The sequence below is a fragment of the Monopterus albus genome, unplaced genomic scaffold (genome assembly GCF_001952655.1).
Source record: "Monopterus albus unplaced genomic scaffold, M_albus_1.0 scaffold126.1, whole genome shotgun sequence".
NCBI classification, from domain to species: Eukaryota; Metazoa; Chordata; class Actinopteri; order Synbranchiformes; family Synbranchidae; genus Monopterus; species Monopterus albus.
Window position 1 is genome coordinate 1567018 of NW_018128006.1, and position 23956 is coordinate 1590973.

The 23956-nt window shown below is 41.5% G+C and overlaps 2 protein-coding genes across 14 annotated transcripts in view; both read right to left on the reverse strand.

Moving 5' to 3' along the window:
• The window catches only part of LOC109967168 (potassium voltage-gated channel subfamily KQT member 2-like), a 30404-nt gene extending 25380 nt beyond the window's left edge, over positions 1 to 5024 (reverse strand). For 6 of the 13 annotated variants that reach the window (XM_020612547.1, XM_020612549.1, XM_020612548.1 and 3 more), the window contains exon 1: positions 3925 to 5023. In XM_020612547.1, the coding sequence (XP_020468203.1) occupies positions 3925 to 4223 (299 nt within the window). In that variant the 5' untranslated portion in view covers positions 4224 to 5023. Of the gene's footprint in view, positions 1 to 3924 lie in introns of all 13 variants that reach the window. The other 7 variants (XR_002275895.1, XM_020612556.1, XM_020612555.1 and 4 more) reach the window with 3 other exon arrangements.
• A 489-nt stretch (positions 5025 to 5513) lies between these two features.
• The window catches only part of prex1 (phosphatidylinositol-3,4,5-trisphosphate-dependent Rac exchange factor 1), a 76198-nt gene continuing 57755 nt past the window's right edge, over positions 5514 to 23956 (reverse strand). Inside the window, exons 21-40 of the mRNA XM_020612559.1 lie at positions 22824 to 22968; positions 21904 to 22079; positions 21259 to 21420; positions 20765 to 20975; positions 19257 to 19533; positions 18248 to 18466; positions 15795 to 15883; positions 15487 to 15569; positions 14236 to 14326; positions 14010 to 14138; positions 13887 to 13928; positions 13579 to 13796; positions 13254 to 13356; positions 11643 to 11786; positions 10471 to 10585; positions 9657 to 9723; positions 8663 to 8838; positions 8305 to 8407; positions 7755 to 7822; positions 5514 to 7638 (exon numbers count right to left, since the gene is read on the reverse strand). Coding sequence (XP_020468215.1) covers positions 7596 to 7638; positions 7755 to 7822; positions 8305 to 8407; positions 8663 to 8838; positions 9657 to 9723; positions 10471 to 10585; positions 11643 to 11786; positions 13254 to 13356; positions 13579 to 13796; positions 13887 to 13928; positions 14010 to 14138; positions 14236 to 14326; positions 15487 to 15569; positions 15795 to 15883; positions 18248 to 18466; positions 19257 to 19533; positions 20765 to 20975; positions 21259 to 21420; positions 21904 to 22079; positions 22824 to 22968 — 2661 coding nt within the window. The 3' untranslated portion in view covers positions 5514 to 7595. The remainder of the gene's footprint in view (positions 7639 to 7754; positions 7823 to 8304; positions 8408 to 8662; positions 8839 to 9656; positions 9724 to 10470; positions 10586 to 11642; positions 11787 to 13253; positions 13357 to 13578; positions 13797 to 13886; positions 13929 to 14009; positions 14139 to 14235; positions 14327 to 15486; positions 15570 to 15794; positions 15884 to 18247; positions 18467 to 19256; positions 19534 to 20764; positions 20976 to 21258; positions 21421 to 21903; positions 22080 to 22823; positions 22969 to 23956) is intronic.

Sequence of the window (23956 nt, forward strand, 5' to 3'; positions counted from 1 at the left end):
GCTCATCAATTAAACATTTGAAATGAGTCACATGCATGTGGTTGTCTGGCTGAAAGAAAGAGTTCTTAAGTCTAGAAGATCTGCATTTCACACTTCTGTCACAAACAAAGCTGGGAGACTGTATCGGGGGACAATTTGTAAGACAGATTTTATATCAAAACATCTTTGTGCTCCGCACTGAGCACCTGTTGGCTTACATCTCTCATAACATGTCATTTAAAATAAAATTCCTGCTTATAAAGACTGACCACATTTTATTTGATATACCGTTAGTCTAAAAGTCGCTGCAAACCAAGCATGAACTGGAGAACCGCATATGTTTTCATGTGTTGAGAATAAACCTCTCAACATTGAGATGCTATGGTTTCACTAAATACACTGTGATCACTGTTAGCAGACAGGCTATATTTCACTACAAAGTTTTGTTTTGCCATTTCATGTCTTCCTGTTGTGTTTATTATGTTCTACACTTGATTTTGAGAACATAAAGTGACTTAAATGAAAATCCACAGTAATGCAGGCAGATATGACTGATACTATAACTGTAATAATTTAGCTTTTTTACTGCAACTTGAACTTGAAGAACTGAAGAGTGGTACGTCTGACCTCAAGGCTCCATTGTGCCTGGTTCAGGGTTCAACACTGTCTCAAGACTGAGGTCAGAAGTATCACTCCTCAGTTGTACTTAAGTTGTTGCGCTAGCCTAGCATGTCTGGGTCGTGTTTTTTCACTCTCTGCAAACTGGTTCTCTGTAGCATTGGACCTTGTTACAGTGGAGCTGAATTAAAAGATGCATCCAAATATTTGATACATCATCCCTTCATGCCAGATTTTAGCTTTGCTATTTGGGGTATTTTTTTTTTAATGAGAAACCTTCTCTGTACTAATCACTTCCTTTTCTTATAATAAGTAAGGAGATCAGTGGTTTACAGCATTAAGTCATTTTGGAGAAAATTAACATACTGTATTGATGGCTGTCTGTCTGAACAGGATGAGAGGCCTTCATTACACATGCAAACATGCATGCACACACACAGCCTCTTTAAGTTCAAGACCACAGTCTGACCTTAGCATAAATATGTTAATACAGCAGGTTAAAGAAGAAACTTTAGGGTGTTATTATAGAAAATCAATTATCATGAGACGAACATACAGAGAATGGTAATGAAAATGGAAGATCATTTTTATGAAATGAAGAGATATGGAAAATATTTGAAACCCCTTTTATACTTATTTAAATATATAAACATTTTCACTCTCTGCAAACTGGTTCTCTGTAGCATTGGACCTTGTTACAGTGGAGCTGAATTAAAAGATGCATCCAAATATTTGATACATCATCCCTTCATGCCAGATTTTAGCTTTGCTATTTGGGGTTTTTTTTTTTTAATGAGAAACCTTCTCTGTACTAATCACTTCCTTTTCTTATAATAAGTAAGGAGATCAGTGGTTTACAGCAATAAGTCATTTTGGAGAAAATTAACATACTGTATTGATGGCTGTCTGTCTGAACAGGATGAGAGGCCTTCATTACACATGCAAACATGCATGCACACACACAGCCTCTTTAAGTTCAAGACCACAGTCTGACCTTAGCATAAATATGTTAATACAGCAGGTTAAAGAAGAAACTTTAGGGTGTTATTATAGAAAATCAATTATCATGAGACGAACATACAATACAAAATATTTGAAACACTTTTATACTTATTTTGTCATGATCCTGCCCCGCTGGCTTCCGGTTTTCCCTGCTTTTAATCTGAAAAAACTTTCTGCCACCAGCTCATCCACAACCCCGGTAACTTCATCTCATCATGCACATTGGTTTCACCTGCCACTAATCACCCACACCTGTTCACCACAGCATCACGGTGTGAGGAGCTGCCAGATTGTTCTATGCCCTGTCTAGACTCTCCAGAGTTTTCTTCTGACTGCTTTCCTGGTACCAGACCCTTGCCTGCTCTAACAACCTGTGATCCAGCCTGCTCCCTCTTGTCTGACTGCCAACCTGAGATCGACACCCTGCCTGTTCAACCAACCTGTGAGTCTGCCTTGCCTTCCCTGCTGGAGACTTCAACCCTGGACCGTATTAAGTACCACTCTTCTGCCTGATCCTCCAAGACTGTGTCGGTTTCTGCGGAAATCACAAAAGGACATTAAAATCCATTCTACTGCCTCAGCTGACTGGCTCTTTAATTGGATTCATTCCTCTATCTTCACGGGAGCGTCACTCACCTCCCTGACATATTTAAATATACAAACATTAAAAAAAACAGTGCTAAGTAGGCTATTTATTGGAACATCCAACCAGTCTTCCTTTATTGCAATTACATATGGTCTGTTAAATTGAAGCGCTCTGTCAAAACAATTACAAGTTCCACCTTGGTAGGGACGTGTCTTTTTCTAAAAATCTATTCCGAGCTAAAGTACCTTCCAGCGCCTCCATTCAAGTGCAGCCCTGGAGAGAAGCTGCAAGGAAGGCTTTCTTTTGATGATGCTTGTTCATGTAATATTCATCCGTGCAGTTTTTTTTAAAACCCCAGTTAAGACCAGTGAGCACATAAACTATGTCAAGGATGTTTTGCATTCTCTGACTGAGCAGTGATAAAAGACATATACCTGCTAAACTCTTGAGAATATCATTCAACATCAGAAAAGACATAAAACAAACTGAACATCTCAGCCTAGAAACACAAACTCTCCAGGCTCATATTAATGGCAGGACTGGTGGTGCTCTTGCACACCTACATTAAAACAATACCTATTTTGATCATTGTTTAGAGCACTGTGATGGTATGTCTCACTACTGTCAGAAGGTTTGCAAACCAGTCAGCCAATGGAGAAAATGATCAGCACGTTAATCCCCAATGAAAACAATCAATAGTTGCACTTGGATACAAACTAGTTCAGCAGAGCTGCACCTTAACCAACTACAACAGTCAGGTCCTGGTTGTACATTGGTGCATGAGTGATAGGCTGTTAGTGTAATAATACACTGTATAGTATAACATTTTTCTGTGTTGAGTAGCCTACCAATACCTTTAATACTTAAGTACATTTTTATGTTAATACTTTTATTTAACATTATTAATGGAGGTCTTTTCCACTTTTTTTGAAAGTGATTAAGAGACTAGAAGGGTCTAACGTAAAGATACTCTTGACAGCATTATGAGAAATGTAGGATCCAAATTGTTTACGCAGACTCTTACTCATCTGTTTTAATCAGTCTTGTAAGCCACGCAACATAATGAAAGAGCATCACTAAACTGCTGCAGTACTCCTTGAATATGTTTGTTGCAAAGGCCCTTTAGAATTAGAGAATGCGTTTCCTGCATGATCACTCACCAGAGGTCACAGATCTTCAACCTAAATATTTATAGTGGCATCACTGCAGTCTACAAATACTCCTAGACTGTCTCGCTACCGGCTGTATTATCCAAAACACGTCCTTTGCTTGCACTCAGATACAGTATGGAGTCAGTGTGCAGAGCTGGACTGCACCGTTAATTAGTGAAAGTACTGACGCGGCGCGGAGCTGTCCACAGACTACGGTGCTGAAACCCAGTGCTGCCGCAATATATAGAAACTGTAATCAGTGAAAAACGCACGTGTGTAAAACGTGGGTTCATGTCAGACTGTAGATATGCCTTACATCTTTATGAACATTTAAAAACAATAAGCCAAAATGCCCAAACTAAGAATTATTATAACAGTATGCAGGTGAAGTGATACCCCTCCTATCAGCAGCATGGCAGCGTTTAACCCTTTAATGCGCCATCGGATCAACATCAATGTGGAAACCACTCTAAACACTCCACAAGAGCTCCATAACAATCATGAATCAATAAGAGCAGTGAATGCCGAAGTAAATGGCCACGAAGGCAGATTCAACGTACTTGACTTTGAAGCCCAAGCATCACTTACACATAAGCGTGGTAGATGAACGCCCATCCCCGCGGTCTTTCCAGCGCATTATAAAGGAAATTCTGTAGTTTCCGATAACTGGCATTTTTCTTTGAAGGTCTGGGTCTCCCGGCACAGATGCTGGACCTCGGTCTGCAGAGGATGCTGTTCCGCTTGGTGCTTTCCGAACCCGCAATGAGCAACGCCCCATCCCGGCTGGATTCAGGAGCCCCTGGGTCCAATCCAACAAACTCGACTTTGTGCTTCTTCTCTCCGGCTTGAGTTGGGTAAACCCCACCGTTGAGAGATTTCTTCACCATTCTAAAGTCGAGACGACTCTAACAAGGGGTTGTCCGTGCCCTTGCCGCGGGGATGCATTACTGGTGCTGAGGGGTGTGTGCTGGTGGTGAATGCGGTCGGTGTCGGTCCCCCTAGAAAGCCAAGTGCAATATCCACGCGAAACTGCACAGTGTACGCTTTTACTTTAGCACCTTCCGGTCAGTGAACAGACACAGCAAGGAGGAAAATGCGCAATTTCACCCCACACTCTAATCACGCTAACCATCAGCTATTTAGAGGTTATCCGCAATCATTTAATGGCCCAGAAATGAAAAATAGTGCCAAGCAGGCTATTTATTGGAACATCCAACCAGTCTTCCTTTAATGCAGTTACATCCGGTCTGTTTGTTAAATTGAAGCGCTCTGTCAAAACAATTACAAGTTCCACCTTGGTAGGGACGTGTCTTTTTCTAAAAATCTATTCCGAGCTACAGTACCTTCCAGCGCCTCCATTCAAGTGCAGCCCTGGAGAGAAGCTGCAAGGAAGGCTTTCTTTTGATGATGCATGTTCATGTAATATTCATCCATGCAGTTTTTTTTAAACCCCAGTTAAGACCAGTGAGCACATAAACTATGTCAAGGATGTTTTGCATTCTCTGACTGAGCAGTGATAAAAGACATATACCTGCCAAAATCTCAGAATATCATTCAACATCAGAAAAGACATAAAACAAACAAACTGAACATCTCGGCCTGCCCTGCTAACACTTCACCACATGTTCCAACAAAAATCAATGTGGACCAATTTGCAAGAAAACTTAAAAGTAAAAGATAAGAACCACATAATGCATGGCACTATGTTCTGAGTGAATTCGGTTTCCTCATGATAAGCATTTGGTCGGCTGGAAAGCAGGAGACGTTTAAGGATCATATGAGATCACTGTAAGACGAAACAAAGTTATGAGTAAGTGGATTGAAAAGAGAAATCACTTCAGTCAGAAACCTTACTGTTCACTTCCAGTAGCACTTAGTCGGTCAGCTGATATGGTGTGCACTGGCAAAGAGACGTAATCATTTTCACTGTTCCCTGCTTTTGACTCATTCAAGTGAAACTGCAGAAACACGGCAGAGCAAAGGCAACACCAGCATGAGTAATACACACTGCGACACAGGAAAATTCCAAGATCAATGTGAGGTCAAAAGTCCATGCCAGGGGGAAACCATTTCAGCCGTTTGTATTAGAATTTTTATGTTGGACAGCATGTCCTCTACTGGATCAGCACGTCAGCATCGCTGCTTCACTGAAAAACACCATCATATTCTGAACAATTTATTTACTAGCTTGTTAAAATTGCATTTACAATGATAATTTTAGAAAGATTCAACAGAGATCCTTTGTACAATTTCAAGCAACGTAAAATTGCAAATAAAGTATATACAATAATGAAACATTAGAATAATGTAGATAAATGTGTAATCAGTGACATTGTTTTTTTTTTTGTCCAGCTACACCAACATGCTGCAGTCATTAGTGAATTTAAACTGGTGACACACACTTAAGCCCATGTTATGGTAACTGTAATGTACACTGCTCAGATCAAGAGCAGATCTGACATGTGAAATGATAATGCAAATATCCATTGAGTCTTTTATGTGAACTAATGGATGTAAACTTAAGAGTGGCCATGCTACTGCCACGGGATATAAAGAAGCTATTCCAACATGCTCATTTGGAACCAGACAGCTTTTAAACACATATAAAGGACTGTGTGATCTGCCTAATGAATGCAGCATGCCAAGAATTTTTGAAATGCACGACAAACAGTCAAAAATAACAAGTTGTCAGTGAGGTTATGCTGAGCAAAGAGAACCGGCTTCTCTTCAAGTGCACAGTCATGAATACAAAATCTTTTATATACCATTTCCATAAAAATAATGCATTTTAATTTATAGCATTACTCTGCTGTAAAACATATCCTATCTTTTCCTCTGGCATTGTTACAGTTTTGTATGTACATGAGATTAAAATCTTCAGTAAAATAATGTTACTGTGACACAATCCTGCTGTTTACATAATCTGCAAACTGCTTACAGTACATTTTGCTAACACTGCAACTTGTATGGACCAATCACTGTGCTTCTTTTAATACCTACAGCAAATACAACTGTTCAATAAAAACATAAATGCCAATTCAAAAATCAACATAATATCTTTGTTAACATCAGGAAATCCTTCAACTAATTCATTTGTATTAATATATTAATAATTTAACAATGATTCAAAAGCCTAACATGTTGACTGGGCTGTTTCTTGGCCAACAGCCTTGTACAGTTTAGTATCTGGGCTTCCTTTGTCCTGTTTCTGATTAGCTAGCTTCCGTTCGAATTCCCTCCCTTGCACTCCCTGAACATTTATGTAACACGTCCTGACATAATCAAATTCCAAACACATAAATAAGATGAAATACACATCAGTTACATCTAAAACGTGGCATACCACTGGTCCTTTAAATACTGTTCAACATGTAGGCTGGAATGCTTTTAGATCTTTTAATACCTGATATAAGTGAGGGATGAAAATGCTCCTTCTGGACACAATAAATAACTATCCTTCATATAGTGCAGTAATACAGTACTCACACTAAACCTACAGTAATTGCACAGTAACCACATGCAATGGGCTGGAGAAAGAGTAGCCCCACCTATCATCTGTCTTGTCATCTGTCGCTCAATACCTACTTCCATCTCTCTCTTTATTCTTTGACTTTCTGCATCTATTCAGATTGCCATCATACACAAATACCAGGATATTCAAGTATTCTACTTCACGTGAGGTCCCAACATTGAGCCCTGGAGAACACCAGCCCAAACAGTGAGAGAGACAGGTCTTTGCAGTCCAAGGCAAAATGGATGACAGTCAGCTACAGGTAGTTTTGGTTAACCCAGTTAGTAATGAGAGCTCAGGTGTGAGCATAAACATGGTGGGTGTCATCTTTATGGGCCCTCACACTGGCATCTCCCTTTCATTTATGTTGTGAGTATTATAGAACAGCTGCCAAGTCGTTCATGCCAGCTTCATGTACACAGAGAGCTAAAGCAGTCATTTGATCTGGGTGGTTTCCCAGTAAAACAGTACATGACTATTCTTGAGTTTCAGGTTGCATCACTGTATGTGCTCCCAGGTAACTGACATCAGTCATCTGTACAGTCTTGTTTAACCTCCACGTTGCACTAAAGACTCTAGTGGTATCCAAGATGGAATGATCCCCATGTAGCTGGGGCACTTGGGGAGACAAGAGTCTTTCAGCAGTGTCTCTTGGAGGAACTCTTGTGAGACTTGCCCTCTTTTGTTACTATTGTCTCTCATCATATCATCACCCTCTCTCTAATGAATTCTGTGAAGGACGGTTTTCTTAGAGTTCTCCATCTGAGGGTGGCAAACACAGCTTAAAGAGCCTGTTGAAAAAAATATATATATAAGATGGGGGAATCCGTCTTTTCTAAGACCATAAATAGTGCAGTGTACTGATGGCATGGCAGAAATGCCTGCTGGAAGTGGTTTTATACAATACCTTGGGGCTGATGGGGGCATCTGGTCCATTACCTTGAGATTTTTAGCAGAAAGCTCGACTCTTGCCCCCTGATAAAGGATAACACAGAGGTTATAAGCTTCACAGTGATCATACAGCACTTATTTGAATTAATGGCTAAACATAAAAAGCCTACAGTGTGTAGAAATACTTGTTCTGGGTCAGGAGACCTATTGTATTTACATTTTGATATGATTTTGTCGAAGACATCTCTGCGGTAAGAGTTTGTGTTTAATATTCTATAAGTAAACTGAGAGGATAAAAATGTCAAACACCTCTCAATATAATGTCATCAAGTACAACACTGCCTTTAACTATTATTTCAGTAATAAATGCATAACAGAATTTACAGATTCCCAACAATGCCAGTAAAAGCTGAGTATTATAAATCGTATACAGAAGTTGTTATACTGAATTGCAGTAGACTATACATAAAGTGGCCACTGAGTGCAGAAACTACTGTACACTTAGTGTGGAGGTCATATGACTCTTGCTGGACCCTGGTCTGAGGTCAGCTGCGCCTGAGGTTTACCTGTTTGCGCATTATGTCCATGGTCTGCATGATGCAGCGTGGCATGAGGCCATGATTCCTGGCTAGGATCATTGCCTGCTCCAGTGTCACACTTAGGGTACACCTGCAAAGAAAAACAAGCCAAAGTTTAGTGTCGTGTGTGTGCCTCAGTACCAGGCACACATTAGTAGGTTTGGCCATGTGTGCAACAGCTGGCTACTTGGAAATAGAAATTCATTCAGACAGTGAGGCAAGGCTGCGCTTTTGAGGCTCAGCGGTGCACGTCACCTCCTCTGTGCTGTGTTAATCTCTATTCCAGCTGACAGGCCAGTGATACTACACGTGCAGCACAATGGTGTTGGCGTGGCGAAAGGCTGACCTCTGCATGCCTGTGCCACACATGGTGATGTGGCAAGCTCCCAGGCGGTTACACAGCTCAGAGGACACACACAGCACGCTGACACCTGATGGATGGCCTTGGGCGTTCGGGCGGACATTGACGTAGGACTGCATTAGACGACAGAGGTCGTCCAGTGTGTTGAGGGGTCGCAGCAGCTTTGAGGGAGAGCAAGTGAAGTTGGGAAAGTGTCAGTCATTAAATGGACTGCAAACAGGGTGATACAATACGATATAACAAAAGTGGCCATCTTATCAAGCCATTTCGATCACTACTGAGAACAAAGCCATGATGTTTCCTTTTAGTTTCGGAAGTTCTGGCCTTTTTTTTCCCCCAAGACAAGTGACAGTATAAGCAAAATACTCATAATACAGTAATATCAATTTAATTTGATATATTTTAATACCCAACACTATGCTAAGTAGAGTAACAGACCTGTTAAGATGGCGCACCAACAGAAACAATCAAAATAACAGAGATTTAGCCCTTTGCAGTCTTTCTTTTGAAAAGCAATGAAAACCTGAGAATAAGACTCTAGATACTGAAGCTACTGTATATTCTGTCGAGTTTTAATCACTGGAATCTATTTCAGCTACAGTCAGTTTGAGGCGCTAGAATTTTCTTTCTAAGCTAATCATTGCTGATGTTCAAATGGTTTATACAGTTTATAATGTTGATGTGTTGAGGTTAGTTGGAGTTAATAGGGGTGTCCTAAACAGCTAGTGGAGGTTTCCAGTGGAAGGAACAGGATACCAGTTCATCTTACTTTTGAAATGCTTGGTTGAAGGTCTCTAACTTCAAGGCCCAGTATCTGTGCTTACATTTATATTCAGTCACAACATTATATACAAATGAACTTATGTTACAAGAACAGGATACAGGTTATGTGATTAAAAAAAGACATATAGACTGCAATGTACACGCTCTGTGACCACAGTAAAAGCAGTGAAATATATCAGCCTAATTGTATAGTTACCTGGTCAATCTTCATAGCTGTGGTGTTGGAATCTGTAGGCAGATTGGACTTCTCCAAATAGAAAGCCCTGTTGAAACAAGAGCATCTCTATTTCAGTTTTTATTACACTTAATCAGATTTAGAAATCTAGAGATTTTCCTCATTTGACTCAGTTTGGGAGAGAGCTGAGTCATCTAGAGTCTAATGTACTTCAATATGTGGGGTATGCAACTCTCACAGAACATATTGTATCATTTATTGATGTTGCATTAGTAATTTCCTGGGAATTAGTGTGCACACATCAGAAATTGCAACCATATACCCAGACTTTCAAAAACACAATGCCACAGGACAATAACAATCAGAGTTAAATTACATTTTAAATAAATACATATATACTGTACTGTACTTCAAAAAGAGAGATCACCAAAAATGAACTAAATTCACCATATTTTGACCTGGTTTTAATAAACCAGTTGAGCACATTGCAAATATATTATAAAACTGGCCTGTATAGATTTCATTAATACTGCATTCCTAAGTTACACATACTAATGTTTGAGTAAGACGATCCCTGAATGAGTCACTCTGCATCGCTAAATGAACATCCCTCAAAATCCCGTTAGCTAATGCTGACAGGTCTGAACAAACGCTGCAGCTCTAACCTTGAAAAATTCGAAAAAATCTTGAAAATAATTGAAATAAAAGCAAAAGAGAAATTGAAAAACGGTTTCTGCAATGTCACAGGGTGAACTCTCCCTTTAAGGTGAAATAATATCTAAAGTGGCAGTGAGTTAGCCACTGGAGGGCTGTGATGCAGCGCAGCATAGCATACCTGAGTCTGCGGTAGTAGGCCTTGACCTTCTCTAAAGAGACAGCGTTGGTGCGCTGCTGGAACTCCTCCATGTCGACGCAGTCCTGCTGGGACACTCCCTCTGGACGCTCCAGCGCTGGATTGAGCAGGCAGGAGGTATTCAGATGAGCATGTGAGCACATGGCTACATGATCACCTTACTTCATGCCCTCAAACTTTAACCCTCACTTATTCAAGCCTAATCATTATTACTTACACTAACTTCATTTTAATGTTAACGCTGAAAACAAAATTAAACCAATCCAACCACCCAAAAACATAATCTTAACCTTGATTTAAAAATAATGTTTGGAAAAAGTGACGATTGCCCAAAATCTCATTTACATGACAGAATTCTTTTAATCCATATAAGAAGATATAGTGCTCATAGATATGGCCACACACACACACACACACACACACACACACACACACACACACACACGCTTCAGCATCTGCAATATCACAGCATGCCCTATATGCCTCCTCGCTTATTTTCCAGTAGGTGGTGATGTTGATCTACATATCCATATCTGCCTTCACCGAATGGCTGTGCTGCAGCACTTTTTTCATCATTGAAGGACAACATGAGCTCTCTCATTGGGTTAGTGTTACAACTGGCATGTGTCTATGGAAAAATCAATGGCTATTTGGCAGAAAGGCATGATGATGATTCTATCCACCCATGCGAGGCTAGTTGAGACTGATGGAGAACTAGAAGGGGTATGACAGCAAAGGAGAGGGAAAGGTGAAATGTTTTCAGTCTAACTTAATAAAAGCGCCTAACGGTAGCAGGGAATGTACACGTGTAAAAGGTTGACAGGCTCCATAAAGCAACGAGTGGATTTTAATGATGTGATTCTACATGTGTAGTGTATTAAAGTGATTTTGTGTTGACATTAGTGCATTTGATACATATGGCTTATTTTGTTAAAAGGATTCTGTAGAAAAGACACATTTATACTCATTAAGGTGCTGAGGGAAAAGAAAATATTACTTTGGTGCTGAAACTGAGGTACTGCATATTGAAGGCACACTTCACCCTATTTGCCACTGTTGCATCATGCTCTCCCAGCTGAGCTACACCCTGAACTAATTTCCCCTCAGTTTTCTCCCTTTCTGCAGTTGCTCTGTCCCACTCTGCTCAGTCTTACCTCTGGTGAAGAGCACGGTGTGAAGCTTGAGGCTGCCTCCGTTTTTCAGGCGATTGGGCAGCTCACTGAAGTGACAGCTATCCATGTACAGGGTGACCCTGAGCGCCTGTCGGCTGCCCTCCACCTGGTAGCACACCGGTGTGTCTGCAACACACATACAGGGGAGAACGCGGAGAGGTTAAAAAGACTGTGCTTATAGTTATGGCCATCTGGGCTGCTCAATAAATATAAAATAAAAAAAATATAAGAAGTCCAAGTAGCTCTGGAGTTTGACACTTTCAAGTACCTTGAGATGTTTTGCTATAGATGTACATAGTAAACTGTGAACTACTGGTTTTGTTTAGCAAACCACTTCATATATGTAAGAAGCCTACTTGTGCTGATTCCGCCTAACATTTTCTGACTGTGACACATGATCTTCACTGAGAAATCTCTCGGGTCAGCACTCCTTAGAGAACTCATCAAGCCATAATCCTGTGGAATCGCCTGTGATGCTTCAGGCTGCACTCGCGGGCATCAGACTCTGTGGTGCTTAAATGACTCTATCCTCCCTAGAGCTCAGCTTGTGGAAGATGCTATTAGCAAGTCAATACTGTCCAACGAACGCCATTGCCACAAACTATATGTGTGCACTGCAGCAGTCTGAGCTGAATGTGCAACTACATCAAAATAGCTTGGTTAAAAACTAGTGTAGGAGACCGGGTCTGCACACTGTATACACCTCTACACACCTGTCGTATGTAACGAATGTAAATGACCAAGGCGAGATGTGTTAGTGTAGCATTTGTGCATGATACATGTATGTGTACACTGAATACTTTCTACTGCTGAGTGTGAACCTAGAATAGTAATTCCCTGTCTCATCCATAGCTTTTCCTCTTTAAATGGGAAGTGCATGCTGTACTTTTCCTTTGAGCAGCAATCTCTGCTGGCCAGACTGAGGCTGCTGAAAAGAAAACTGATTCGGGATGCAGTCGTCCTTTGAATCTGCTGGCTTTTTAAGGCCTGCAGCACCTTTGGCTGAACAGAGATACTGAGGTTACTAAAGGCGCTGATATGCCCGGGTCTTAAACTTAAACACAGTCACATCAAGGTAAATGCCCACTTTGAACAAACTGGGTGTGTCCTCAGTTGAAATTACTGCAGCACACCACTGCATGTGAACGCTTATTCTGAAATACATGTTCTGACCTTGAGCAGTTTGGGAGGACAGAAGCAACACAAACCACAAAATCAATTTGTCATTTTCTTGCTCTAAATGAACATTTCTCTACTGCAGCACATACGTGTATTGTTATGTTCGTGTGTATCTTTTGGCTGCTTTGTGTTTTAGCTCGGCACTAAGGTTTAAATGAAGGCCTACACAGCTTGCCAGGAGAAACCATGTTATAGAAAGACAGTTACAAGGACCTCAAGAGACAGTGAGCTCTGTCCTTGTTTAAGAAGATTTATGGGGCCCTTATAGTGTTGTTTTAGCCCCCTATTCATTTGCCCTCCACTGAAAAGAAAATGACAAATGACAATCTCATGCTGAATAGCTACCATGCATCCATATAATGAAATTTTATTCAGAGTTGGGTCAAGTCAGTTTTTGTTGATGGCGTCTCTTACTTGCAACTAGACACTCATCCTCCATTTGCTTGAAGAACACAGTGACTTTGTCCAAATCCAACAGCGCTGCCTTGGTGTCCTCCAACATGGTCCGCTCCTCTTTCTGCCGCAGGAAAGAAAGAAAGCTCAGCAGTCATACCAGGAAGACAGTTTAGATAGTGGGAAAGACAGCTCATGGCTAGAAAGTAATAAACATCCAGGGTATTTACTTCAGGAGCACGCCACAAAACTGGCGGTTATCAGGTAAGAGTTTTAAAGATACAACCAACTTATAAACCTTCAGTATATCATAAATTAGAAACCCTGCTATCAAATCTCTCCTCACCAGGTGTGGTGCTAGCGTCGACTGGAAGTGCAGCAGAACACCAATGACAGATATCTGCTCTAACCACTTGCGGCTGGTCTCTTTGCTGTCTTCCTGGTACTCGCCAGAGTTGTTGAAGCGTAACTGCAACGCTGCCAGCAGCTGCTCGGCCAGCGTGCACAGGGCGCCCGTTGCTGCCTGACAAAAGATGACATCCCGCCGCAGCTGCAGAGACGTGTCTGGTGTTGGGGATTGGACAGCAAGACATTCTGTTAAGTGAGGGAGTTTATCGGTACTGGTTCCTGTGTAACACTGACACATTACTCTACCTGTGCACTTGAGAAGAGCCAGGAGAAGCTGGTTCTTTCCATCTGTAAAGGCAGAAGGGAAACACGATAGAATGACAGATTGTAACTGTATATGACCACGTGGCAGGAGTGTGTTACACTAACCATCCACAAATCTCTGCAGGTTCTCCACCAGGGTTTTGATAGAGTTGGGCAGGTTCCAAGGGTCCTCCTGGATGTTCTTATGGATAACGTAACGACAACGACGAGTCCAGTCCTCTGTTTGGAGAAACTCTGTTCACATAAAATCCAGGAAATGCGTGGGTTTGTGTCTGTTGTAATAACAGAAACAAATCAACAAGTGTGTACACAGGAACATATGCATATTTACCTGGCTGGCTGTGGTCAGAATAAAAGTGCTTGGTCTCCTCATAGGCCTTAGTCATGACAGGCCCTTTGAGTAAGCCGTTGATGGAGTCAACCTGTGCACACAAAGATATGCACACAGATAAAAGGCGTCAGTTAATCAATCAAGCTTCTCTCTTCACTTCATATTTTGCACATATTTCTTCTTCCTTTCTTCTGCCAGCTACTGCCTTTCTTTCTGTGTCATTCAAACCCACTCACAGATGCTGGCAACTGCTAGCAAGGGTCTTTGGGCAATAACAATAAGGAATGGAGAAAATCAGAGTCTTGACCAGAGGACAGAAAGAGACTGGTTACCGTCACAATCATCTGTTCCAAACAGTGTGTGTGTGTGTGTGTGATAAGGCTGACATCTGTGTTCATCTATCTTCTAGTTTTACATCTTTTGACTGTGTTTAAATTTCAGTAATCTTTGTTGGTCCACATTTCTTCCTATATAAATAAAGATTTAAGGGAATATATACTAAACCTGATGCAAATTATTGTCAGGTCCACAAAACACCGTGGCACTGCAATTTTTTCAATTTAGCAGCATACTTCCCAGCACTGATGATGTAAATGACACCTGCCGAAGCTGTTAATTTGAATGCATGGCCACTTTTAAGGACCTGGTGTCCGTATTGTGCGTGTGTTGACTGAGACGGAGAAAGTGTCAGTTTACTGCGAATGAACTTTAATATGGTTAAAGAAATCAGCAAACATATTTTGGAACTTCAGTCACGTGGTCTCCTGCCAGTCAAATCATCTTTTGTTTCATTCAGTAACTGAAGCACAGTTTGACCTGACAGCCTTGAAAAAGTCCCTCACATTCTCCTCTGGTGAGGGATGCGATTTACAAACACCCACTCCCTCCTCAAATGTTCTCAACTCTGACAAGATCTCAGGTGGCTAATGGCTGCCACGCTGACAGCAGTGCTGCAGATTTAACATCTGCTTTCTCCTGACATTAAATTTGAGCCACAGTTCCCTCAGGCTGTTAAATCAGGTTCTGAGGGTATTTGTATACATTTCCATTCTCTCGTCCCTTATTTTGTGTCCCTGAACAGGAATGCATTAAAATACATATTGCATGAGACCAAATATGCCCTTTCACTGTTTAGCACCAATAAATTATCCACAAGACCTTAGTAAATATCCCTCTGAGAGGATAAGGTTTGGCAAATCAATTAGGGATGCTCAGACTCTACTAACAGTGCAACAGAACCCAAGCACTTACCTGGTTGAAAAGGTGCTCGAGGCAACCGTGCAGCTTGTCCTGTTTGTCTGAGGGGATTCTCATGTCACATGGCAGCTCATCCCCTAGCAGCCAAAAAAAAAAAGTACAAATAACACATTTGAACACCAACTCCCATTTTTATTTAATGATCTGCATTTATTAAAACACATTTCTATCCATCTGTTTTAATGTAAATTCTAATGCACCAAATTACTGTATATGAAGGATAGATGTTGCAGTAAGAGACTTCTAAATAAACAGCTGTGAGTTTCAACTGTAAACAAAAATCCTTTCAAGCCATCCATTACCTGATCCCATCTCATCACTCCCCAGGTACGAGCTGTTACTTCGCACACTGGTGTAGGACAGGACTGAATCTCTGTTGCTGTTGCATTCACTGCAATAAATCACATACACACAGTTAAAATGCATTGTAAAGTACAGGATCTGGGAAGCAGCATCTTGTAATTACACTGCCAACTCATCCTTCTGATTGCAAATGCCTTTTCTGATTTACAGCAGTGAGACCAAATGTAATTAAATGTTTCTCACAGTAACCACCACCTCTGCTTTACAGAGATGGACTCGGTAGCTTCATTAGAGTGATAACGCATGGATTCACTCAACACCTATTTACACGGACACTTTTATAAACGCGCTCGCTTCGATGCTGCCCGTGTGCTGTGGTTCAGTTATCTGTGTATGTGTTCATAGAATTTCTGTCTGCCTAGGACACATTTGTAAAGCCACTTGGTATTTATAGTTGTACATGATTCGGCACAATAACCGCGAGCATGCGGAAGATTTACACGGCTCAAATTATACATCACTTGCAAGCAGGCTCGCCATCCCCTCAGAGGCTTTCTGAATGAATCACAAACTGAATTACCCTGACAAATGAATGGCCTACATGTGACTACAGGGTACAAAATGAACGGTAGCTTTGTCTTCTTTTACTATTATCCTGCCTGACTAGGTGACAAAATGGGGAGTTGGGGGTTGATACCACCTGCCAACGTTATTCTGTGGTCGCTAAAATGTATGTGAATGTGTGTTTTATGCAAAGAAGGGATACTGGCTGCCTCAGGTCTGCTACCAAAAATGAGGAGAGCGTTAATATAATCATCTTTTTGTAGTCTGTCTCAAATTTTCCACTACCTTTTACTCGCACACACTCATGCAAACACATCATACACTCGTAGTAATGATGTATGCGTGTCTGCAGACATGTTCTTGTCTTTGCTCTATTTCCCTCAAGCCACTCCCTATATTCGTTCTTCAGCCTTCCCATTGCTATTCTCTTTATTTGTTGCTTAATATACACACAATTTGCTCTCTCCCTGGGGCGCTGTATTATTCCCCTGCTGGCTATCTGCTTCTGCATGAATTCATGATCATAAACACTCCCTTTCACTCACACACACACGCGTCCTGTCCACACTTAGTGTATATGCACATATACAGGGTGATGTATGGGATAGTGCATTAATAAACACACTCGGTGAACAGCTCATTAATGGCTCCTTAAATTGTAGCCATGTGTCATTTGCATACTGTCTGGTGCTATATGGCGTATTATTCACAATGGCAAAAAACGTTAATAAATATGCTAATACGAAACCCAGAGCAAAACCGCTTGAATTTTGAATGTGGTGTTAATGAACATATTGTCCCACAACGCAATGCAGAGGAGTGGGCTCTTCTCAAAGGAAACAGGAGGGACGTACAGGCCTGTTTGGCATGTTAAGCAATTAAGGACGATCAAACACTTGAGATACATTCTGATGCCAGGAGCAAACACAGTCTATATACTGTGTATCTACAACGTAGACCACACATACACAAACACACACACAGATGTACACTTGAACAGAAACAACGTACCAGAGTCCAAAACAGTCAGTTTTTGTTCACACACACTCTTCTCTCATTAGTTCTTTCTGTACATTTCTGTCTTTGACCCTCAGTGTCTGCGTGTGTGCAGAAGCCAGTTTCCCCTGCCCTTGCTCACACATTATGTTCCTCACAGGTTGTACTCAACCAGTGACCTCTGACTGTTTTTCTGTTGTGGTCTGTTGCTACCTTGGGCTTTAATGTCTGCTCTTCTCGGCTGGACTCAATTAAAAAGATCCATCACCCGCCTCTGCACTTTTCATCATATTGCGATGATTCATCCACTTTCACTACGCGCCATGTCTTGTAGTGCTACTGTACCTTGAACACAACATTCTTTCCACTGAATTTCAAAAGTCCAAGTTTACACCTCACCGTGCATGTGTGTGTACCATAATAGCCTATATTTTCCATCTATATTTTATTGCAACAAGGTTGTTCCATTTCACACACCGTGGCCGGGCTTTAATGACAGTGGCCGAGGAGGCCGCGCCCCAAACTTCTGGCTCTATTACACACCAGCCCACCACACCAGCAACCAATAACTACATGTACATCTTAGTGGGTGGTGGAGGGCGGGGCTCTCACACACATATGCACGCACACACAGAAACATCTGAATGAACTCACAACAGGCAAGTGACATAACCAATTCTGACCAAAACATTTTGAAGTAATTTTTGCTCTCGATCGCAATAAAAATGCTGACATCTGGAATGAAATGTAGCCTGCAAGGGGGGAAGTGAGCAGTATTATAGGTTTTTTTTTTTTTTACTTAAGATCTCAGTTTTTAAACCTGACCACATTACAATTCAGTTTCAACTCGAGTCTGTGTGATTTAATGGTTACATAGCCTTTAACCAGTTACCTGTAGGAGTCCCTGTAGCTCATTGTATCGTGGCCCGAGTCCTCCTGATCCTCCTCATTCACTTTGAAGCAGACTCTTTTAATGCCTCCTTGCTCTGCTTTGTCCTGGTCACAGCCATCCTCACAGGGGGCCAGGGAGGGCGGCTGACTTGGCTCGTCGCCCGGAGGCTCCCCACCCTCCTCTTCAAGCCGCGTAGGATCAGTGATAGATGATAACAGGCTAAAAAAAAACAAAAAAAAAGCATTCCACAATTAGATTTGAAAATACTACCATGAAATAGAGCTAATGCTATTTAGGGTGGGGGTCTCATATAGTGTTGTTCATTTTTGTAGCATATTTAAATATTTTAAAATTGTATATATAGTAGCTTTAGTGATATAAAGCACTTGAGTTAAATCCTGCATGACAACATGCTATTATTCATAGACTGTGCATAGATGCTTTCCCAGTCAAACATACACATCTATTCATTCACACTGTCACACCCCTTCCTCGGCACAGACACACAATATGTGTCTCCGTCGCTTGTTGTTATTCTGGCCTCACTCCCTGTTCCGGTACAGGACCCAACCCATAAATATTTTGGGTCTGGAAAATGTTCCTTTTGTAAATCATCAGTTTTAAACAAGGCAAAGGTCAGACAGACAAAGAGAGGCTGATGAACAGCCTCAGGAGGCTGGTGTGGGGATAACGGCTCTGAGCTTTTTATGCAGAGATCTCCAAATGTCACTGTGCAGGCTATAAAAATAGTCTACTTACATATAAACACCAGTGGAAAGCAAATATTTAAAACTGCACAAGCTGAAAATATTTTCTAGTTGGATATGAGTAAACACTTTTCTTTTATTTGACAGATGACAAATGCCTGGCGGTTAGACAGGAGAGACCGATGTGGAATAGGCTCAAACAAATGCCATTTAATCTGAGAAAAATAACACCCATATTTATATTAAAAAATGGCATTTAGAGCTTCAGTGGCACAGGACAATATATGAACTGTAACACTTACACGTCTATCTGAGCGACGTATTGCCGCATTTCCCTCACAGCAACATCCAGGCGGCTATACAAATAAATGTAGGCATCCTGGGTCTCTGTGTCTTCCTGTTTGAGCAGGAAGCTCAGCCCTCCTTCTCCGTGACTACCCCGTCGACTGTCCAGCAACGCCTCGCCTCCATCCACGGCCACCTCATCTGTCTCATCCCCTTCCAGGCCGGAGCAGTTCCAGGACGGAGCCCCCATGCTGGTCACACAGTGCTGAGTGTGGGACATGGGGTTCAGTTGTGCTATTGGAGAGGAGAGGATAAACAACATGTTGAATGAAAAAAAGATTTCACTCTCTGACAATTATATCTATCCCAGATGTTGAAAACCTATGAGGTAACACGTCTGTCTGTTCTACATTTGGACTTGATGAAAAACAACTTCATAGAGGGCACTTGTGCAGCTGATATACACAACCACAGCAGGACACAAAACTGTTTAGCCAGGTTGAATGCCAAACTGAGTTGCAATAACCTGACTGAATAAATTCTTCCACTGAACTCAGGGTGTGTGGTGCACAGCATTACCCAACAGAAGCAATACAGAAATATGCTACACTTAACACACAGTATATTCCACACATTCTTTTAAACCCCAGAGTGCGGTGCTAGAAGAGGGCATATTCTCCCATCAGCTCAGATAATAAGCCTCACAGTTTCTTTCTATTTATGATGACAGAAGAAACCATCAGACCCATGGGTACTGGCAGGCTGAAGCGGCAAAACACATGCTGAAAAGCACCAGAGCTAAACACCTCACCAACACAACTGCTGGGCAGATGTTTGATTGGCAGCTCGCTCTGACAGGAAGGATGAGGATGAGGCAACCTGGAACAACGCAAGCAATGCTAGCTGTCTGCTGTCTAGACAGCTGCACTGCATTTTCATCTTTGCTGAGAGTATAGGGAGGTCAGCAGCTACGTAAGCCTTAAGACTCTTAACTAAAGTCAGACCACATAAACAGAAGACAGGATACTTGTTTTTGTACCTAGGGGTAAAGGATTTTGAAATGTTTTTCCTCTTCTTGAAATTATTTCTTGGCCAAGTTACACTGCATTTCCACTCAGTTTTCACTCTCTTTCTTTTTTCCCCTCTCCCCTGAGCTCTGCAGCAGGAGACAGAGAATGACGCACATTCCTACACTGCCTCGCGGCACCAGCTTTGCTGACATAATTCATTCACTTCTCATGTCAATAACATGAGTATGGACTGGGACTAATGCAGTCTTAAATCACTCATCTAATGTATTACGAAAATCCTTGTTGAGACCTCGTGGCTACTGTAGGAGGTTGGGATTGGCGCTTCTTCTCTCTGCTGCAGGACTTAAATGGTCAAACACTGTAATTAGTCACAATGATCACTGAGCTGATGTTAAGCGGGTTAGGCTGTATTATCATGAAGAGTATAATCAGTATATGTGACAGAGACTGTACTAATGTTTAAGTCTTCTTGTGTATGTATGGATTGCCTCTACCTTGGGCAGGGTCCAGGCCATACAGGGAGTTTTTGCGTCCAAAGCGGATGCTGAAAGTTCTGCCAGCTGTGGTTGTGCTCTTGGGGTAGGAGACCTGCATCAGGTTGATGTGGCAGTTGGTGGGAACGAAGTCCATGCAGCCCAGTGGGTGAGGGCGAACGCTGGCCTGTCGGAATGAGGGCCACACGCTGTTCTTCAGCTCCAGAACAAACTGAGCACAAAAAAAGAAATGATGAGTGACTGGTCACAAAGAACAAGCTGCATGACTGACAGGTCTAACATTAGTGTGTTTTAACAAGATCATTTTGTAAATGTGAGGATACTTGAGTCAATAATGATTGAACTTATCTCACTTATATTTCAATGAACTTTTATTCATTGACAAGTGAATAAAGAAATTGTATTTACAAGTTAATGTGGACGTTTCTGTGTTGAATAATTCACATCTGACCTGATGTACGTGCTCAAGAGAAAGTGGAAATGTGCCTTAGTACCTGCTGATAGCTGCAGATCCGCTGTTGGATGCTCTCCAGCTTGGTGTCACAGATTTGTCTGAACTCGTACTGAGGCATGGTAACTACTCGGTCGCTCTGGGAGATGAGCTGGCTGCAGTTACGAACAAAGAGGCTGTCATCACTGCAAAATGCCTCCAGGATCTGTAGAGACAAGAACCACTGGTGAGGATGGATCATTCCTAGACTAAAAGTTTAAAAATCTGATTTGGTCGATCACTATCAAAGTTAAACTGCATTTAAAAAAAAGGCAACTATGTTTTTGGTCTAATCAAACATTTGGCTTTCCAAAACTAACAACTGAAACCACCAGTGAAGCCAAAAAAAATCCTTTCGCTGCTTTCAGATGTCATAATAAATCAAGCTGAACAAATATCAGTGACCCGCAGACTGGGATCTTGTTATAGTGAGCTGTGATATTTTTAAGGCTGAAAACATGTTAACAAATGTTATACAAATTGAAAGTGTGATGACAAAATCTTGCCATTAAATGGAAGTGAGTAGTACCTAACAAGCCTGGGGTATATTCCTCCTTCAGTATCAAACTTTCAGCATATGTGCTAGGATTAAAATGCATTACATTTAGCTTGACAATCCAAAAACTTCACCTCATACTTCTATAACTACCTTGGCAGTGAGGCTGAAGCAGCCTTTGGGCTCCACAATCTTCTCCAGGACGTGGCTCTTGATGCCGGCAGTGCTGACGTACTCGTAGACCACGCCGTGCTCCAGGTGGACATTATCTACTGTTAGACTAACCAGAGGCAGCTCGTTGGACAGGGAAAGCCTGCCCAGCTGGTAGTCTGTGGAACACAGTGTTTCAGTGTATTTGGCATTTAACAAACCTCAGCATTGTGAACTACAGCAAAAATAAGTCATATTTAATCAGTCGTTCCTGAAATGTTATTAGCACATTAAAGGAAAATCTTATTTGTGTAATAAAACCTCATCAGTGTTGGGTAGGAATGACATCATAAATCCTTGTACTGCATCTGTCCCATGCCCTGCCAGCACCGTCAGGAAAATCGACCACCTTGTGTATACGCAGTAGCTACTCTAAATGTTGCTAGATGACATCCTATGTGTAGCGTGTGCAGTCTTTAAACAGAAAATTCTCCATATCCATAGCAAATCATCTACTGCTGAAGTCACTTTTTACTGAGCTCATCTGAAAACGTGCGTCTCAATTGCACATAATCTTTTGATGCAATGTTTTTGGCAGCAACAGATGTTATTTTTAACATCAAGCCTGCAATCAATCTAGAATTACACACACACACACACACACACACACACACACACACACACACACACAAAGCAGCTATAGATAAATACCACAGGAAACTTTCAAGTAATGCTGATTTTGTTCAGATACCTTTTGCTTACACACATGTAGTTGTTAGCCCTTCATCTGGTACAGAACAGATACATTGTTATTCTGCTTTAAATGACTAAGCACTGATTAGACATCCATAATCACAACTGTAAAATGCTTTTAATTGAAGAGTGTGTACATTTGAAGACTAATTATAATGTGCAACTTTCACCTGTTCCATTGGTGCTTTTGTCCTCCTCGTGGTCAGAGCCATTCTCTATAGGATAAGGGCTGAAAGGGCTCTCCTCCTCCTCGCCTGAGTCCCACTGTCTTTGCAGCTCTTCCACATCCTCATGTGCACGATACACCCACTGACACTGGGGAAACCCAGATAGAAAACAGACCTGAACACTCATATTGAGTATGACTGTAAAGGGCAACAAATCATTATTTGAATAAAAATGAGGAAGTGAGAGAAAGGAGGAAATGAGTGAGGAGTGGAAAAAGAAATCGGCTAAGACGTAAAGGTGAGGTACAGGAAGAGAGCATGAAAGAAAGAATGAGAAAATAGATCTATTTAGCTAAAAAGATGTGGGTGTACTTGATACACAGAAATTCAAAGAAAGAATCTGAAATATTTATTCTGTGACCATGGACACCTTTCACCTGACAGGGCAGCCAGGGCTTACTGTACCACCCTGAACTAAGCAGTGCAGTCAGTCAGATCAACAACATCCTGGCAGCTAAATGAACCAGCACAAATTTACTGGAACAAGTCCAAAATAAGGCTGCTCATTTGAGCCTGTTGACTGGGTGTGAGGAAAGGGGACTTATTAGAAGAGAATGCCAGGCTAAATACAACAAGTCACAACACTGTGCTTTATACAGTACGGAGGACATCCTACTCTGTCTGCAGACAAGAACCACTGCTGTAGGAAAGTCAGAACAACCAGACAAGCTTTGCTGTATGTAGTATAAGTACTAGTATCCAGTCATTAGTCAGTTAAAAAGCTAAATATGCAGGTGTGACTTTATTAACTCAAAGATTCTCGACAACAGAAATGGATAAAAATTTAGTGGAAAGAGTTCAGTTTATTAGGGCTGGGCATTGTACTGCATTTTGAAATGAAACCAGTAATTTATTTCTGATGGTGATTCATGGGCCGCCCATTGCTGAAGCCAAGCATTCTGATGAAATGAAAAGACATGTTGTATGATACCAGCTTGGTAACATACAGTAGTGAAACTTCAAAAGTGAAAGTGTGAGATTACTGTAGTTTTCCTTTCAGGTTCTCAGCTGGCGGTTGCTAATTCTAGCTCTAACTGATGCTAATTCTGACTTATGTACCATGATAGAGACGGAAT